This window comes from Athene noctua, chromosome Z (assembly GCF_965140245.1).
Source record: "Athene noctua chromosome Z, bAthNoc1.hap1.1, whole genome shotgun sequence".
Lineage (NCBI taxonomy): Eukaryota > Metazoa > Chordata > Aves > Strigiformes > Strigidae > Athene > Athene noctua.
In genome coordinates, this window is record NC_134077.1 from 12,288,721 (window position 1) to 12,307,577 (window position 18,857).

General features: G+C 55.4%; 1 protein-coding gene across 3 annotated transcripts; it reads right to left on the reverse strand.

The window, feature by feature from the left end:
• Nucleotides 1–67: 67 nt before the first annotated feature.
• LOC141973615 (carbonic anhydrase 9-like) lies at nucleotides 68–16,220 on the reverse strand. 3 transcript variants are annotated; one of them, XM_074932370.1, is made up of 12 exons: nucleotides 16,018–16,220; nucleotides 8,817–8,846; nucleotides 7,411–7,581; nucleotides 5,072–5,214; nucleotides 4,198–4,290; nucleotides 3,857–3,923; nucleotides 3,360–3,517; nucleotides 3,093–3,234; nucleotides 926–953; nucleotides 726–742; nucleotides 492–585; nucleotides 68–347 (listed from the first exon to the last, which is right to left on the reverse strand). In XM_074932370.1, the coding sequence occupies exons 1-12, from the start codon at nucleotides 16,130–16,132 to the stop codon at nucleotides 284–286; spliced, it is 1,122 nt and encodes a 373-aa protein (XP_074788471.1). In that variant the 5' UTR covers nucleotides 16,133–16,220; the 3' UTR covers nucleotides 68–283. The 3 variants fall into 3 exon arrangements, with proteins under 3 accessions (XP_074788471.1, XP_074788469.1, XP_074788470.1); XM_074932368.1 differs by having other exon boundaries at nucleotides 726–755; nucleotides 930–953; nucleotides 16,018–16,215; XM_074932369.1 differs by lacking the exon at nucleotides 926–953 and having other exon boundaries at nucleotides 726–755; nucleotides 16,018–16,219.
• Between the last annotated feature and the right edge of the window lie 2,637 nt (nucleotides 16,221–18,857).

The following is an 18,857-nucleotide window of genomic DNA, read 5'->3' on the forward strand; positions in this document are numbered from 1 at the left end:
GGTCCAGCTCCACCAGTGCTCTTTCCTGCCCCACAGCTTCACACAAGAACAGTAGATAGGACTGGCACCGTGGGAGGATTTTTTTTTTTTTTCTCCACGTTTTTACCTTTTTTTATAACAAAAATATCTACTGGGGCCAGATGCTGCCCCAGGCAAACAGTCTGTGTGGGCAGCCGGGGGATGCTGAAGCACTGGCCTTCCCTTGGCCCAGGGGGGGCAGTGAGGGGATGTGGGTTGGTAGACTGAACCAGGGGGGGCTGGGACCACAGCAGAGGTGCACAGCTCACGCAGTGTTCTCTGTGGTGGCTGCTGTGTAGATGACCTTGGATTTGGTTGGTGAGTCCAGCCTGGTGAGGGAGGAAGGGAAGGAGTGTTAAGAGCAGGCTAATCCACCTTGGTGCCCAAGAAACCGCTCTTAACCCCCACTTCTCATGCCCCAGACTGGTGCTACCCCACCGAGCCCCCTCCTCCTGCAGCTCCCCATCACTCACCGTGTGTTCTGGCTGCGGTGCTTGTAGATGTACAGCAGGAAGGCCAGTGCTGTGATGGCAAAGAGTACCCCAAAGAGGACAGCCAGCACATCCCCTGCAAGCCAAGCACAGGCATGTTAACCTGGAGATGGTCCTGAGGCTCCTGGCTGAGGGATATGGGGCAAAGCTGAGGCAGGCCTGTAGCCCAAAAGCAGAAGGGACAGGAAGGCAGCAGCCGTGGCTGAGCATGCTTACCTGCATGAAATGAAGAGCTGGAGTGTCCCTCTGCAAAGGAGACAAAGATGAGAGGATGAGAACCAACTGCACAGATGGTAGGGCAGCCCCACAAAGCCGCTGTGTGTGCCTGCCCTCCAGCTCATCACACAGTTGCCAGGACCCCCCATTCCCTGGCAGGTACACCCCCCAGCCACTTGTCCTTCAGGCCAGCCCCTCACCTACCTGTTGCTGCTGAGTCATCATTACCTAAAAGAGAGACAGCATGGTCAACAAGTTGCCCTAGGTGTTTGGGGAGGGAAGTGTCAAGCCTATAGGGCTTCAGGCCTTGCCACCAAAGCAGGGCTGCCTGCAAGACTGCCCATTGCCTGTAAGCAGGCAGGGGAGAGCTGCCTGCCAGGTCCCCAGCAGCTCACAACATCTTACTGCAAGAAGCCTAGCCCTGACAGCCTGCCAGAAGCATTGAGGGAAGGGGAGGGGGGGAAAGTGTCTCTGAATCACAGCCCACACGAAAGCCTTGCTGAGCCCGGACAGAAACACCCCCACTGCTGTTGCCACTGCCCGGGAAGCAGGCAGGGAGGGTGCGGACTGCTGCAGCACCCCATGAATGCACCAAACCTTGCAGAAGACCCCGGAGAGGGGCATGGGGTGAGCCCAGCAGGCAGCAACCATGGGGACAGTTGCCTGCAGCAAGATGGTGAGCAGCTACCCAGGAGGAGGTGAGCAGCTGTTGCCAACAGGGCATCCTGCACGGGGATGGCTCGGTGGCCCAACGTGCTGGGCTAATATTTACCCAGCGTGACAGCGTGGTTTTTAAACAGCTGCATTATCATCTGTACACGGCTCGGGTATTGCGCACAGAGTGGCACTATCTGTGGGCTGTATTCAGCTGCGTAGCCACTGCGGGGAAGCCGCCGCCTTCACCCAGCAGCCAGGGGCAGGAGTGGCTGTTCTCAACTGGGGGTGGCTGGGGAAAGATCAACAAGCATGGGCGCAGAAGGTGCAGCTGCAAGCGAAGCAAGATGTGACCCCACAGCACTCAGTCTTGGCACTCAGTGGCCCCAGGGATAAAGCAAGCAGTTATCAACACTGAGGTGGGGAGAACACCAACAGCCCCATGCATTCAAGGTGGGGTCCAGTAACCTCACACAGGAGTACTGGGACAGTGTCCTGGCATTCCAGGAATAAGGGCTTCGTGGCTTTGTTAAAGTGGGAGTTGTTGGATAGAAATAGCAAATAAGGAAAGGATTAAAAAAAAATAAAGGTGAGCTGGGCAACTACCCCCTCACCCCAGCCTTGGCGGCTGGAGGCTTTGGAACAGCTTCTGCATGAAAGTGGTAAAAGAAAGGCTTGGAGGTAAATGGAAAACATGATAAAATATCTAACAGGTTTACCAAAGATAGAGCATGCCAGCCTAACCCGATATCCTTCTTTGATAAGTGATATTCTAGACAAAGAAAATGTGGTAGATTTTATCTCTCCCGACTTCAGTGAAGCATTTGATGCAGTGCCACATGGGAAACTGCTAGCCAGGCTGAAGACCACGGTGATTAAAAGCCTGCAGCTGTTAGTGAGCTGGCCGCAGGTGGGATGGTGAAAGGAAGTGCCTTGCACCACAGGTGTGTGGTTATGGAGGCATTGCCCAAGGGCTTGGGACCAATCCTGTGTGCTGCTTCTGTTAGTCACCTTGACACAAGGCGTAGGAAATGCTATCAAAACAGAAAAGGAACAGGATGTTGGGACAGAAAAACCCCAGTGACCTCAGAGAGCAGCAACAGGCAAGAATTCAGCGATGCAGCGCGATAGTCACACCTGAGTATTAACAGGAATTTCTACTCATCGCTGGAAGCCACCAATGCAAGAAAGGCCTTCGAGGACAAACCGAGGACGGGCAGACAGGGATGCCTCAGGCAGGGGACCATGTGCCTGGCCAGATGGCCGCATGGCCCCACTGGCAGAGCACAGCCTTCAGGAGGGGTCCCCCTGCACTGCCCTTCCCACAGGGTTTGGTGGTGGGGTGCTCGCTGCAAGCCTGTACCTCTGCAGCTCTTACTGAATTTAGCTATTGCATTTGGGGATGAAGAAGCTAGTTGGGATGCTAGGACCTTGATGATACACATCCCCTAGTCCCACTACTGTTATTTCTGCAAAGCCAAGGATAAAATAGTTCCTAGGAACCAATCTTCCCCAGGCAGGGTGAGAGAAGCGCAGAAATGAGGGAGAGCAGGACACCAAGACCTGTGCTGCAATAAGTCACCTGCCAGGCAGGGCTACTCCATACAAATGCTGCACTTTTGTAAGAGACACCAAGCCTTGACTCCTGCTTCTCACCCCATCTCTGCACCCCTGCAGCTGGGTGCAGCCTGAGCACACTCACGTGGTCCTTACCAGTAGGCAGCTGCTTCGCTGAAGAGAGGGTGGTCTGGAAACTCGCCAGCACCCGTCGCCCGTGCATGTCCTGCACCATCCGGTAATTGTTCTGCAGAGGTTTGTTGTCGTCGTTTCTCAGGCTCATCACCAGCATTGACATCTATAAGGAGAATGGCATGAGCAGAGCAGGGTGCATCCTGCTTTTGGGAGCCAGGCAAGCCCCAGGTGACTGACATGGATGGTGCACACTTGCAGGGAGAGGCTGAGCTCACTGCTCTGACAGACCTGTTCATGAGAGAGCAGCATGGTCTGGTTGAAGACTGTCCACTTCACTGTCTGGTAGCAAGGAGGGGTGGTCAGAGAGCCGTTGTAGTGAAAGTAAAGTTTCAGGTTGGTAGGCAGCAGACCTGCGATGTTGAATCCAGACACCAAGACTTCCTCACCTGGGAGAAGAAACACCACAGGAGTGAGATCACAGAAACCCCTTGGAGGGCATCAGGTAGGACCACATGGAGATCATGGGCAGCCTGGCACTGCATGTGCCAGGGTCCACACTGCTGCCACTGCTGCCCTGGAGAAGGAGCAGTGGGTTTGCCCTGGAGGCAGAGGAAAGCACGTGCAAGCAGAGGGCACCTTGGAGAGCTGTTTCTGTACAAGCTGTGCAATGCTCCCCTTCTCACATACACACAGCAAACACCTGCGCAGCCTCTCTCTGCCATGCAGCGGGTTTCTCTCCTGGGGTGCAGCCCCTGAGACATGTACTAGGTGGGGCAGGGCCTTACCTTCTTCTTGGATTTTGTGCAGATGCTCAAGTATTTCCTGATAGTATGGGTTCTCCCTTGGCCCAACCTGCAACACAGAGACTCCACAGTAATGACAAGGACAGGGGCTGAAGACCAGCTGGTGCCAGCAGCGCCAGCAGGAAGGTGTCATTCCCTGTGAGAGGCACCCTATCCTGGTGACCCCCTTCCTCCTCTCAGGGCTGCTCTGCCCTCTTAACTGCCCTCTCTCCCCTTCTCCCCAGAGCATTTGCACCTTTGTCAGTCCCCAAAACTGTGCCTGACTCTGCCCATCCCAGTCCTGCCTTCTCTCAGTTCACCCAGGGATGATCTATGGAACTCACCTCCAGGAAGGCTCCCAGTACAGCCAGGCCATCTGGGTGGACCATTGCCTCCTTAAAGGTGTCATACTTGGTGTTGTAGTGGACCACATGGATCTGGAAGGGAACCATGCAATCCGGATGCAGGACAGGCACCTCCAGGAGGTGCTCACCCCTACAGGGCTCCAGTCTGCCAGAGCAAGGGCCAGGAGAGACATGCATCCGTGATGAGCACCCCTCCTAGGAGGGGAATATGCTGGTGGGACCAAGAAAATGTGATGCTGCAAAGCAGCAAGTGTGAAGGTCTGTCTGCAGAAAATTCCCTGGTCAAGGAAAGCAAACCAGCACTCTACCCTAGATGCCAGGAGGTCATACTGCAGAGCAAGGCTCAGTCTGAGGACAGCAGCTAGAGAAGGAGAGATAAAACCAGATGGGAGCTGGCAGAGCAGGAGGACAGTGTGTACAGAGTAAACAGTCCCTGCAGCTCCCGAAGCAGGCTGCTCAGAGCCGCCCAAGGAGCTGGCTCCCCCATCCCGGGGACTGCCACAGCTCCTGCTCCATCAGCCCAGGGCCAGGCTGCAGCGTGGGGACAGGCTGCACCACTCACACTCGCCCAGCCCCAGTCCACCTGCAGGCAGAGCACCCTGGACGGTGGTCTCCCACTCGCCTCTGCACCACAGGCTGCTGCGTGAGTCTGGCTCAGCACCAAAGCTTGGCTTCCTACACTGAACTCTACTGCTGCGGAGCTGCCCAGGGAGAAGGGATCCTGGCCAGGGGTTACAGCATTCATCCAGTGACAACCAGGGCCCTGGGCTAGGAGCATGACAGCACTCCAGTACCTTCCCTGCCCAGCATCAGGAGAGGGGAGGATGTGTCCACCACCACAAGGGTTCCTTACCTCTGCAGCAAAGCGGCGCCCATCGACAGTATGCTCTGAGCCAGGTCCCGACAAGGAGCCCCAGTGCAGGTGCAGCTGCACAGCTCGGTACTGCTGGGCATAGCCACCAGTGATGGCCAGTGATTCAGGCAGCTCAAGGAGAACTGCAGAAGCAGAAGGAAGAGGTTGGTCAGTAAAACACAAAGTTCAGTCCATCCCACAGGTACACAGAGGAGATATCTCAAAGGGAAAGAGTCACCCTCAGCTTGTGGAAACTGGTCACAACAAACTTGCTTTCAATCTTTCATGAGGCTACAGGCAAGCCAATACCCAGACCTGTGCCAATGCAGCAGGGTTCAACTTTCAACTTCAGGTTGCAGGACATCTCAGTACATACATAAGCTTCAAAAATAGCTGCCATGAAAACACTGAAAAGGGAAGAGCCCCTTTGCAGAGACTCACAGGGGCCAGCTCAAAGTCAAATGTTATCCAACAATTTATTCAGTAAATAATATAAAAAGAGATTGTGGACAAAATTCATGGGGAAAGATATTGGCAGAGTGGTGAATACCTATAAGAGCAGGGCAGTTGGACAGAGAGCACTGCAGCACTTGTCGAGCTGGGACCTTCCGCATAAAGCAGCCTGTGAGTGTCTGACAGCACTGGAGCTGGTGGCTCAGAAGCATTAAATCTTTTGAAAGCATTAAGAGCTAAAATTTTGCTGCTTTGGGCATGGTAAATATATACTTGGCTTTACCTTTTACTTTCATGTGGTTTAGCCAACTATCTTGGAGTTATGCAGCAGTGTGGCAAATCTAAAAGCTCAGTTACCTGGACACATGGCAAAAATACCAGAAGCATCCTTGGACCTGAGAAAGGCTTCTCAGCACCTTTCTAGGTGCTTCTAACACCTTTTCCTCATTGTAATATCAACACTTTGCCTTCCTCCCTCTTTATAGGTGAAGTGTCCCTTAGTCACATCACCAAGCTAGGGCACAGTTTCAGGACTATCTACGTAACAGGGCTGTGATGAGTCATTTGTCCTCTCGTGTGTTCCCTGCCACTGGGTTCAGAGATACAAAACTCAAATACAGGAAGTGGGAGACTGCTCCCTACCTGGGAGAAATGTAAAAGCAGGTATCTAAATCACTGAATTCCTTCTACTAGCTACCCCGGTCATTTTCAGGACCTTGAAAAAGCTTATACAGCATACACACTTTGTATTACAAAAAGGAGTGACTGTACATGTGTCTTTCTGGACTTGCAACTTTTTATTTATTTATGGCTTTTCATAAAGCAGACAGCTAGTTGCCAGAATAAAAAAAGGCATCTTATAAGCATGTGAGAAACTACTTCCCCACCCCAATGAAAATGCTTTTCTAAACACCAAGCAACACCAGATGCCAGGGTGTCTAAAATAGCAACTAGTGAGCTCAACTAGTTTAACTCTGCAGGCACGCTAGGGCAGAAGGCCATAATATAAAGCTCTGTGCATGCAGAGTGCGGCTGATCTGACCATGCACAGTGAGTCCAACCTGTTGAGTTTGCTGTATACACAGGTCAGGTCCATTCTGCTAGCTACCAGGACAAGGGGGTGCCTTATCACACCATCAGTGAGTTTTTAAGTCCCTTTCTCCACCACCTTTTCTTAGCTGGAGGGACTGCTGGGGAGTGGCAGACACCAGCGTGCACAAAACACTTGGCTTGCTCCCAGAAAATGCTGGTAGCAACCAGGATCTCCAGCTGTGGGGTGGTGAGCGGGAAGATGTGGTTTTCCTCCATATCTGGCATGGTGAGACTGATACTAAAATAATGTGAGTTGTGTCCAGACCTTCAAAAAAAATATTATAAAACTGGACAAGGGAAACAAAAAACCTATAAAAAAGATCTTAAGATCTGGAGATAGCAACCTGAAGCACAGAGTTAAAGAAGTTGGCCAATGATGTGTCCTAGAAGACTGAGGTACCTTAAAGGCTAAGTCACATCAGCTACTGACTAGTCCTTTGAAAGTGAAATGCAGGGGAGGAACAGTGACTGCCAACCCACATCAGAAATACCAGGGACACATTTTTAAAGGAAACGTGGGTTTTAAGAAATTCCTGGAACCAGCTCCTAAAGGCAGTGAGTGGCAAATTCTCCATCTCCTGGTTTCTCCCCTCCAGCCAGGACAGCATATGGACCTGTGAAGTTTCAACAGCCTGACACTTCCCTTTTGGCCTTGAAGGCAACATGACTGCAGCCTGCAAGAGACTCCCCTTCCCAGAGCCCAGGGGAAGGGCATCAAAGAAGCCCAGTCCTGCTGGGAGATGCTGAGCAGCCTCTGCTTGCACTCCAGCCTCTGCCTGTGCCTTTGCACCCACCTGTGTGCCCATTGTTCCTCAGCTTGAGCTTCTCATTGGCAGGCAGGCTGTAGCCAGAGAGCTGAATCGGCCGCAGCTGTGGGCTGAAGATGGTCTTGGCTGTGTCAATGTTGATCGGTGACTGCATGTTGCCCCCGCAGTCCAGGTAGTCCACACCCCAGTGCTCCCGGTCTGGTACAAGGAGGAAGGGAGGGAGTGCCAGTGAGACTGCTTGGGCAAGGAGCCTGCCAGAGACGAGGTTTGGTGGGTGGTGGGGAAGGGGACAGGCACTGGCCAGGAAATAAGCCATGCATGTAAGGTTATGTTTCCATCAAGTTAGCTTGGGAGCAGCTCTGTGCTACCATGTGACTGCATGCAGCTGCACCAGGAAAGGTCTCAGAGCATGGTGAGTGCCAGGAAAGTCTATTTTTGGGGTGTTTAGAAAGAGTGCGAGATCATTTACAAGTGGACTTGGCAAGCTGAGGAGCTGCTGCTCTGCAGCTCATCACACACTTGCTGCCTTGCACAGCCTGGCCTCTGGCAGGTATTGACACACCGCTTCGCAGGCATTGCTACTCGAGCGAGGTACCACAGTGCCGCTGGGATCACGCGAGCCGACAGCCACAGGAGAGGTTCCTAGTTGTTAACTGCACTGGTACAGTCCTGCAAAGGGCCAGCTCACATGGCTGCAGTGGCTGCTTAACCTGTCACCTCTTCCCAGTGCCATAGCTCAGATAAGCACAGCTGATGGCCCAGAAACTTCCCCTTGCACTGCAGGGAGCTGCTTCTACCACACCTTGGGCCAGTGCAAACCCAGGATCATGCCCAGCCCAGGCCCTTGCAGGACCCCCATAAAGATGGAGCTGGGCATTAGCAGGTCAAAGCCAGGCCCTGGTCCCAAGCAGAGTGATGGTGCTGGGGCCTGGCCCACCACTGCCCCAGGAAGGGATGCATTTGTGCTAGCACTGCAGTAATGCCCATCATGGGGGCTGTGGAAAAGTCCTCCAAGCCATGATGGGGGGTCAGGGCCAGGCAGGGTGGGGAGGGAGGGTGACAGAGGACAGAGGTGAGGACACAAGGTAAAAAGGTAAAAGTCCCAGCATGGGCTGCAAGTCCAGCCTGGAGAGCCCAGCTGCTTTTCCACTTGGCACATGATCAGGAGAGCTCCTGTTCAGGGAGAAGCCTTGCCCCAAGGAGAATCCCCCCACACCCAGGGGGCTGGGGAAACCCTTGGTGGAGCCGCTGCTTCCATGCTCAAATCAGAGCAATTCCCAGCTCTTCAGCCCATCCATGCCCAGGTTCAGGCAGGTGGGAAGGGTGAGACACAGAGTGCGTACAGGAGCATTGTAATCATTAACCATGGCTGGCTCAGGTCCAGAGTCTGCCAGGTGGTAGGAAAAAAGCAGGAGTAACTGCAGGGTATTTACCTTCATAGCTCCAGTGACTGTGGCCAGGACCTTGAAAAAAAAAAAAAAAGAAAAAAACCACATGAATGGAAGGGAAAGGTTGGCAGCAAACACACCTCTGCGAGGCAGCGCTCCCAGCCCTGGCAGCAGGTCTCAGGCTCCCACTGCCTTCAATCCCCCTCCCTGACTTCATTTTCCTGCTTTTCCCCATTTTCCTGCTTTTCCCCCTGCCCCAGCAAGGGGGATACATCCAGAGGGCACTGCCTCCTCTTAGCAGGGCCAGGTCTCTTGAAGTTGTTGGTCAGAAGGAAAACTCCAGGGTTTGACACTTTGTTATCATCGTTATAATGGAAAAATCAGAGATACTGGCTTCCGTCACTGAGCAGCTGTACCAGTGCTCTTGCAGCTCCAGAGCAGCCAAAACATCCCACATCCCAAGATAAAGCACTTTAATGAGGCAGGTCTGCAGCTTCCCTGTTCAGGCTCTGTAAGCAAGTGCAGCCAGGGAAGCGGCTGTCCTGGTGACACTCCTGAAATGCTGAAGCACTGGAGAGGGTGTGGGGAAGAGCAGCTCCCACACCATAAGGAGCTTGAGCAGCAAGAAGCATTGCACTGTGCAGACACCCTCCTCCCACCAGAGAAAGCAGCCCTGGGACTCACAGCAGAAGAAGCAAATGAGCACAAAAACCTTGTCTTCCTCAACAGTGAGAGCCCCTACAATGGGGGCAGACTGCCCTGCCCCAAACACCCAGCTCCTGTCACAGCAGCCTCCTGCCCCAACTCACTTGACCACCCAAATCCCCATTGCAGAGTTACATAAGGGTCCTATCATGCACAAACCCTTCTTTAGGACAAGCAGGAGGGAGGATGGAGGAGCCTGTGCCAGGTCCTCTGCAAGTCCCATGTCCCTCATGGAGCACCCTGTGGCCGTGGCAGGGCAGGATGTCCCCTGGTGTGCCCTGAGCCTCCCACGGCTCGGGGTGTCCCCAGTCTGCAGATCTAGAGGGAGCAAAGCCCTCCTGGGGCAGGTCCTGAGCACACAGCAGTGATCCACACACCAGCCCTTGCACCACCGCTCTTCTCTACAGGCTCCCAGCATGTCACTAGAGCTGGCCTTAGAGGTACCTCAGAAACTCTTCTCAGATACCCCTGACCAAAACACCTTGGCTAACACCAGACTTTCTGCATGCAACCAGCTCCAGGCAACCCTTTGCAGGGGGATTTGGATTTGTGGGGTTTTGGATGCAGGGCTTGGATGTGCAGAGAAATTTGGCCCATAAGGATTATGCCCCTGCCCTGACTGGCACAACAGGTAATTCACGGGCTCCTCCCCTGACCTGTCCTTACCAGCATGCTCGTCATTGCAGACAAGGCTGTTGGCACATCCCAGTCCAGAAGGGCAGGAATGGAGGGTGCCAGGTCAGGACAGGCTTGGGGTGAAGGGTTGCATGCAGTAAGGGGCAGCATCCACACCTGCTTCCATCAGCTCCCCGGGGTGCAAGGACAAGGAGGAGCATTTAGCCGGTACAGTCCAGCCTTGATTACCATCTCTATTCCTTGGCAGGCCCAAATGCCTGACAGCCTGCCCGGGATGCAGGAGGTGCTCAGCAGGCACTGCTCCCATCCCCATCGTTGTTGCTGACAACAGCTATCGACAGCCACTTGCTATTAATAGAAGCAGATTCCAGCTCAGGGGTGAGAAAGGAAGAGGCACACTTTCCCAGGCCCAGATGTCCTATACGAGGCCCAAGCCCAGCAGGACACTGCCCTCCTCGCAGCAAGGATCCAGGCATGGGTGCTGCTGGGGACCTTTGGTGCAGCTGCTGCCTTGTAGAGTGGATGGCCATAGCAAAACTGGGCTGGGAAGAACTGGAGGGTGCTTAGGGCACCAGGAGTTGCAGAGATGGGAACAGCTCTCGGGGGTCCCTCTAGCATTGCCAGTGACTCATCCCTACAGCACTTCTGACACTCAGGAGGTATGCTCGATGCTCAGGAGTCGCTTGCCCAGGCACGGGGTACTCCCAAAGGCATATAAAGAAGGGGCAGAAAGCAAAGGGCTTGGGCAAGCCACTGCTGCCTAAGTCAACAGGAACACGTGAGCCCTGGGACGGGCTGCAGTGCCCTCTCCATGCCCACAGCACTGCTCTGGGATGCACCCAACTGTGCTGCAGCAAGTTGAGATTCATCCTGCCCACCCTGCTCACACAAAAGTAACCTGCTCTCCGGTCACTGATTATGCATCAAAATCAAGAGTACACTGACCCTCCCCTGGAAACACCCTGTATCTTCCCTCACCCTGTCCCTGCTCTCCTGCCCACCTGGCACTGTCTGCATGAGGTGGTCATGGCTTGCACACAAGAGCCACATAAGAGTGCCTATCGGCATGGAGAGCCCCCCCGAGGGGCACTCGCATTGGGTAAGGCACAGCAGCCTGGATTTGGCACACGGTGCCTTGGCTCACTGCACATGCCTCAACTGGCATGGCCCGCCCCAGCACCTCGCCTTCTGCTCACCTCCAGGGATTCTGCCTTGACAGAAAGCAACTCAAACATCATATCGTAGATTAGAACAATAGCACCGTGCCGGCACCTGCCCTGCTGTGTCAGCACTGTGCCATGCACCTCAGGCTCTCACGTCACCCTGTGTCTGTCTGTTCCCACAGCCAAGGGGGTTCCAGACCCTCCTCTCAGCTCCCTGCCAGCTCAGCTCAGCAGCTTTGAACACTCCGAAGACTGCAGTACACCCAGGAGTCAGATCGATCCACCACAACGCAATGGACTTTCCCAGGCACCAAAGCCAAGAGGACCCATGAGAACTTACTTAAGCAGTGAAGCCACACGAGTTATGTTTTCCCATCCTGTGGATCTGGGCGCAGCTTACAGCACAGCCAGGCCACCCACTCAGGGAGTCATCTCCCAAGGCCCCCTGTGCAGGGTTGGTGCCCCTTGGCACCGAGCGCTGCAAGAGAGGATGGAGGCGAGTCCAGCCCAGGCAGTGAGTCGGGCTCTCAGCATCTGCCCTGGCCTCAGCATGGCTCGGAGGAGCCTTGCAATACTCCAGTCCCTTCCACGTGGGGGCATTCGCAATCTCGCAGACCTTTGCCATGAACATTAACCCACTGCCCTGCCCAAATGTCGATTTGCATAATTTCAGACTGCCTCCCACACTCCCCGCCGGAGCACGTCTTCTCCCTTGGAAAGCTGTGTGGTGCCAAGTCTCCTTTCTGCTGAACTGCTGCCACTCACCACAACAGACGTGGCTGCACCTCGGCAGTGGGTGCTGCAGCTCTTTGCACACCTTGCCCTACCTCTGAGCACCCACGGGCCTGGGAGGGACTTACAAAGCACTCCCAACAGCGTGGGGGGACCTTGCTGCTGCTGTGAGCACACTGGGATATAACATGCAAGAAGAGGACTCCTTGCAGGAGTTCCAGCAGGAAAATGTAGTAGGGTATCAACAAGGAGCTGCCTGCGCTTGCAGAGGAGAAATCCTCCGTGCTCAGCCACACAGAGTCCCTCCGGTCCAGCTAAGCACTAAATGCGACCCCCCCTTCCCCCAGCAGCCTGCAATCCAGCCGAGTCTCCCCCTTCCACGCACTCCCTCCTTCGTGCTTTCTCCTGTTGCTCACGCCCTCTCGGCCCTCCCATTCTGGGATACTGGCGCTGCCGTAAGCGCCAGCTCCCTTCCCTCCTTGACATCCAACACCATCCAACAACACTTTCCTGCCGCGTTCAGGCAGACGCTGCCATTACCAGCGTGCTGCTCAGCATGTCCTGCAGCTGGGGAGGAAGGGTAGGAGCAGCTTTCGGCAGGGTGAGGAGCCAGCACAACCGCAGGCCGCTGCTGATCCCACGTAGGAAAGGCACCGATGCAGCAGGCTGCTCCCGGGAAACATCACCACGGAGACATAGGGATGGACCACGCACCCAAGGGACTCGGGATCATTTGCACTGAGCAAGAGATACCCCTCGCCAAAGCCAGGCAGTGAGGAGGGAGACCAGAGGGTCTGCCCCATAGGTCTGCCCCCTCCATCCTCAGCTTTTGACATTTTAGGGGGTACGCAGCCTGAAGCTGCTGCAGGGCACCTGACAACACGGAAACATGTCTGCCATTCACCGCGTGGATGCTGCCTGGCACCAACACAGCCATTGCTGCTGTCTGCTCACCTTGAACTCCAGCAAAAGTTCGATGGCTTGTGTGCAGTGGGTGGGCAGGGTGGCAGGCTCACGTCTAGCTCAGACATCCCACTCTTATTGACTGGGCATACCATACCCTGTGCTCAGTCACTGGGAGCAGTGGGATACTGCCAGAGCCTCCTTTCCCTATTGGGACCCAGCTCTGGGCCAGACCTGGGTCAAAGCCTTGTGGGATGAGGCCAGTTCAGGACCACCTTGCTGTGCCCCTAAGGATGAAGCCTGTCTGCAGATCAGTCCCAGGCTGTGGGGGAACCAGTGGTGCTCATGGCCCAGAGAAGAGGGAAAGCTGGATGTTGTTCCTGATGCAGAGCCAGGAGGTACCAGGGCACACAGAGATACACAAGAGTGTAAGTCCCAAAGCAGGGAACAGCCACAGCAGCCAGGTCTCAGCCTACAAAAGACATCCAAGCACCAAATCCACTGAAAGCAATAACCTGATGATGGTACTCAGGCTGTGTCACTGTGCTCATGCTACCCATGGCCACCTCCTCGGGCCAGTCTGTGGCAAACATGGCACGGGCATGGGATCCATGCAAGTGGGGTGCACAACCCCAGGCATCCTTCTGCCAAGCACCATGAAGAGTCTCTCTATAGGAGAGCTGTGCCATCCCAGCTCTACATTCACCAGCACAACCCTGGTTTCTCCATCCAGACACATACCCCCTGCAACATCCATGCCCTTTTAGCACCGAACACCATCCCATGGGAGCACTGATCCCTCCTGAGCCTGTCTGCATTAAAGCCCTTTGTGTTTATAGACTCTGACCCATTGCAAGCCTTTGGGATCAGCCTTTAATCTGCCACTGGTAGCACAGTTCACTGCGGGGATTGTTCTTTGTGCTCCCCCCTCCTGGGGGAGGACTGCTCGGGCTGCAGGGCCCAAGACTGGGCCAGCTCCCCGCACAAAGTGGCAGGGGTTTGAGTGGAGGAAGACATAGGGCAGGCTTTACTCCATGGCACATTCCTGCTCCCTGTGAACCCAACTGCCCCAACAAGTGCCAGGGGAAAGAGGAAACAATCACAGAGCGCTGCAGAGAAAGGGCCATCCCAGAAGGGATAAAAATGGGGAAATCCCAGATCAGTGCTTGGAGCTGGCAAATGAGATGAGTAAGGAGTATTAAGCAAGAGAAAGGGACTCAGTGGCAGGAAAACAGCATTGGGGAATGACCAAGAAGAGGACATGGAGAGAAGGATAGGTCTGAATAGGAGGGGGAGAAGAAATAGGCTGCAGTGCAAAATGGAGTTAGGATATCCCAAAGACACCCACAGACTCAGGTCTCTCTGCAAGTCAGAGAGCAACTCCATGGCAAAACCTCAGCCCGGCTTGTGTTGAGCACCCAGTCCTGGGGGACCACCAGCCTTGTGCACAAGCCTTGAGGAAGAGTGCACCAGCACGTTGCCCGGCAGTGGTGCCATGCAGCTTCTAGCGCCCGGCAGGAGACTTGGTGGGTCCCAGCCAAGACCCACTCCTTCACAGGACTCCAGGCAGATCTTTCACCTCTTAACACTGGTACAAGCATGGGCCAGGCTGCCTGTTCCCTACCTACCTCCCTGCCTCTTCCCACCCTTCACCTCATTTTCTCATCTCCATCCCAGTCTCCCCACCCATCTATCCCAAACCCCATGCAATGCCCAACCACTTGCTGCCAGCGCACCACACCGGTATGCTGAACGACTGATGCCCTCCCACCCTGTGGCCGGGGTTACTTCATCTCTGTGGCAAGGACCATCTGCGTCCCCATCTCTGTCCAGTGCTCAGCCCGGCATGAGCAGCTCTGGTAAGAAATGTGATTCACTGCAATAACAAAAGCAGCTCCTGGCACCAAACAATTGTTGGTCGTACCACAGGGCAGCTGTCCTGGCACAGGTCAGAGCAACTCCTTACCAGAGGCAAAACCAAGGACACACTATGAGGCTGAGCCCGGGAAACAAACCCACAGGCAAAGCTGGGACGAGGAGTGTAGCCAGGGACAGGATCATCCCTGTGCTGCGTTCAGCCTCACTCGAGCAAACGCATGGCACTGCCCCAAAATCCCTGCCGAGTGCTGGCAGCGCCACAGTACCGAGTCAAAAAAGGGACCGAGACCAAAGACCCAGGACTTTTATCCCGAAGCAGTGACTCTGAAATCTGAAAGCCCCCGCACCACCAGCAAGACAACTCTCGAGGAGGAGGGGGGGCACACAACACCACCCAGCCCTGAGTTCGGGCACGTCCCCCATTCCACATCGTCGGGCATGGAACTGACCCCCACCGCAGTGGGGTCAGACCTCGTCCTCGCTGGGCTGTGGGGGGACAACGTGGATGCAGGGCCAGGCACAGTGGACCCCGCTGGGAAGAGGCCATGCTGCAAGACAAAGGGGACCGGCTGCCCTCCCGCCACACCGGGGTCCGGGCTGGACCCTCCGGGCAGTCCCGGCAACGCGCTGCTTGTTGCAGAGCCCCCGCTACCCCCACACCAGCAGCTGTGAGCCCCCTGTTCTGTTGCAAACGGGACACAGTGGAGGAAAAGGGCTGCACAAAAGGCGGGGGCCCCCAGCCCCTGGGCAGGGGTCGGGCCGCACAGGAGTTGGCGGGAGCAGGGACAAAGGCAGGGACGTGCTGGGGGGTGGGGGGGAGGCAGCTCCCGCAGCAGGGCGATGCGGGGGGGGGGGCACAGCCTCACAGGGGCACCCCGGACTAGGGCACCCCTAACAGGGGTGCAGCAGGATGTAGAGCAGCCCCCCCCAAACAAGCAAAGGGAGAGCTCCGCAGCACTGGGGACCCCGCAAAGCATTAGGCATCCCGAACCCAGCACCCCATGCATCAAGGGTCCAAAACCCAGCTAGAGGGGAACCCCATGCATCGGGGCACCCCACAGATCAGGGACCCCAAACGCAGTATTGGGGTGCTCCACGCGCCAGGGACCCCAAACCCAGCATCTGGAGCGCACCGTGCATTAGGGTGACCCGTGCACGGGGGACCCCAAACGCAGTCGCGGGGTGCTCCATGCCTCGGGGCGCCCCGCGTAAGGAGGACCCCCGCTCACCTTTCTCCCGGGAGTGCGGGGGGGCCTCGCCGCCGTGCTCCTGGTCGTGCTCGCTGCCGGCGCGGCCCAGGGCGGCCAGGAGCAGGAGGGAGACCCGCAGCGCGGCGCGGCTCATCTCCAGCAAGTGCGCGGGTGCGGGACGGCCGGCGGCGGCTCCGTGCCTGCCTGGCCGGCGTACGTGAGAGCGGGCGGGGAGGAGGCGGCGGCTCTGACTCACTCCGCCGTTACCTTTTATAGGGGCTGGAGGCAAAGTCTGCCGCCGCCCGGCCCGGCCAGGTGAGACGCGGGACTCGAACGGGGACCCCCCCGGGGGCCGTCCCGACCCCCCTGCCGGCACATTCCTGGGGCCCCTGCGCGGGGCGGGGGAGTCCCGTCGGCTGAGGGGACCCTCGGCATGGGTGTCCCCCTCCTCAGCGAGGGGTGAAGGATCCCTCAGCCTGGGTGTCCCCCCTCATCAATGAGGGGTGAAGGATCCCTCAGCCTGGGTGTCCCCCCTCCTCAGCGAGGGGTGAAGGGTCCCTCAGCTTGGGTGTCCCCCCTCCTCAGCGAGGGGTGAAGGATCCCTCAGCCTGGGTGTCCCCCCTCCTCAGCGAGGGGTGAAGGGTCCCTCAGCCTGGGTGTCCCCCTCCTCAGCGAGGGGTGAAGGGTCCCTCAGCCTGGGTGTCCCCCCTCCTCAGCGAGGGGTGAAGGATCCCTCAGCCTGGGTGTCCCCCCTCCTCAGCGAGGGGTGAAGGATCCCTCAGCCTGGGTGTCCCCCCTCCTCAGCGAGGGGTGAAGGGTCCCTCAGCCTGGGTGTCCCCCCTCATCAATGAGGGGTGAAGGATCCTTCAGCCTGGGTGTCCCCTCAGCAGTGGGCAATGGACCCCTCAGCAGTGAGTGTCTCCTCTCCTCAGTGGTGGGTGAAGGTTCCCTCAGCAGTGAGTGTCCCCTCTCCGTGATGTACACTTAAGAAAAGCATTTCTTGAGGCGAGAGGAAGACACAACTCTGCTCTGGGCAGAAGTTTTGCCTTTCTGCTGTTCCTCAGCGGTGGCAGGAAGCATGTGGGTGCACCTCAGCATATGTACATAGTGTACCCGGATCCCGAAAAGCTTTGGACAAGGTCCTGCACCAAATCTTCTTAATCCATCTCATGTTACAAGATGCTGATCTCCATGGTTAAGCAAACAGGCAATGGAAGGTAGGGTAACAGGTCAGTTTTCAAGGGGGAGGGAGGTACCTGAGATACTTTCCCCAGGAGCTGCACTAGGGCTTGTGCTTTTCAGCATCTTCATAAATTGTCTGACAAAGAACAGAGCAGTGATGGGACAGAATTACTTATGACACTAAGGCAGTAAAGGACTGAAGCTGCCTTGGAGAGTTCAAAGGGGCAATAATGGTGTTGAGTGACAGGGCACATCAACGGCAGATTGCAGTCCATGTTGGTAGAGGCAAAGTGATGCACAGGTGGTGTAATCAAGGATGGACGGCTCGAGGGTGGACTTAAATTAGCTAATGCAACTCACAGAACAGAGATCAGAGAGTCATGGTGATGTCAGCTCACTGCTTGCCAAGAAAAAAAGTGAAGTAAATCTCAGGGATTATCGAGAAAGAAAGCACAAAACAAAAAACCCCAGTCCTGCTGTTGTACAAATCTTGGGTGAAACCTCCTCTTGGTTATTGCCCATGGTTTTGTTTCTCCTGTCACAAAAGGGTCAGAATGAGAAACAGCAGGCATGGGGCCTCAGGGCTGTTCGGGGGCAGAGGTGGTTTTCAAGCAAGGAAGGAGCAAAGCTGCTCAGACTGGTGAAGTGAAGCCTGTGCCTGTAATATCCCAGTTTGTATGGGACTGGGGAGCAGGGAATGAGCACTTACTTTCTCAGGATAGCGGATTTATAGCACAATTGACTGAAATCATCAAGCAGGAGGCTTGAGTCCAACCAGCAAAATATTTTTTCATGTAGTGCAGAAGGGAATGGGGGAACTCATTTTCTCAAACATGCAATTTGTGCACACGCAAGAATATACTGGAAAAGTTAATGGACTCCTTGCTCCATGGCGTCCCAGCTCTGTGCCATGCCCCATAGGCCCCACGCCTCTGCTGAACCAGTTTGCCCAGCTGTTTCCTAGCCCATATCACTGGTCATCCCATCACCTTCCTTTATGAATGTGCTTGGCGTAGCCCATGTGAATACATCTGCATCCACAGCCCTGCCATCACAACAAGAGGGCTCAAGACCTGTCAAGCAGTACAGAAGATCCTGATGGGGCTGGATTTTGTGCCAAACAGAAGAAACCTCTCCTGAAAAGCTGGCAACTGGGAACACAAGCCACTGACTCTTGGCAACCTGGCAACCATGGGCTCCAGCCCTCTGCTGTGCCAGAGACATTCCCTCATACCTGGCCTCTCCAGAGAGCCCTGTCTCCCATGGTGACCTGCAGATAGGATCAATGCACTCTCAGACTGCAGACTTTATCCTGATTCACCTTGTTCCTTCCAACACCAGATAAACTGAACCATCAGATAAGAAGACACTCATTTATCAAGGCTCAAGGAAACAGGACTAGGGAAGGAAAATAAACCATAAACCACAATTCCAATGCTCTTTCCTTCTCATGTTCCTGTGGTTTATCATTTCAATGGTCTTTATCCTGAATTAAAAGGAAGAAGGCAGATGGATATGGCAGAGGAAGCACAGGGTCAGTCTGTCCCTTTTTCAGGACAAGCCCTATGCAGTTCCTACCTCACAGCTGAGTATATCCCTTCTGTTTGCTTCCCCAGAGAGGTTACTCTGCATTCCTTGCTTCAACTCTGCACAAATGGAGTAATCGTGGAGCCGTCACCTTTGCTGCTCTATCTTAG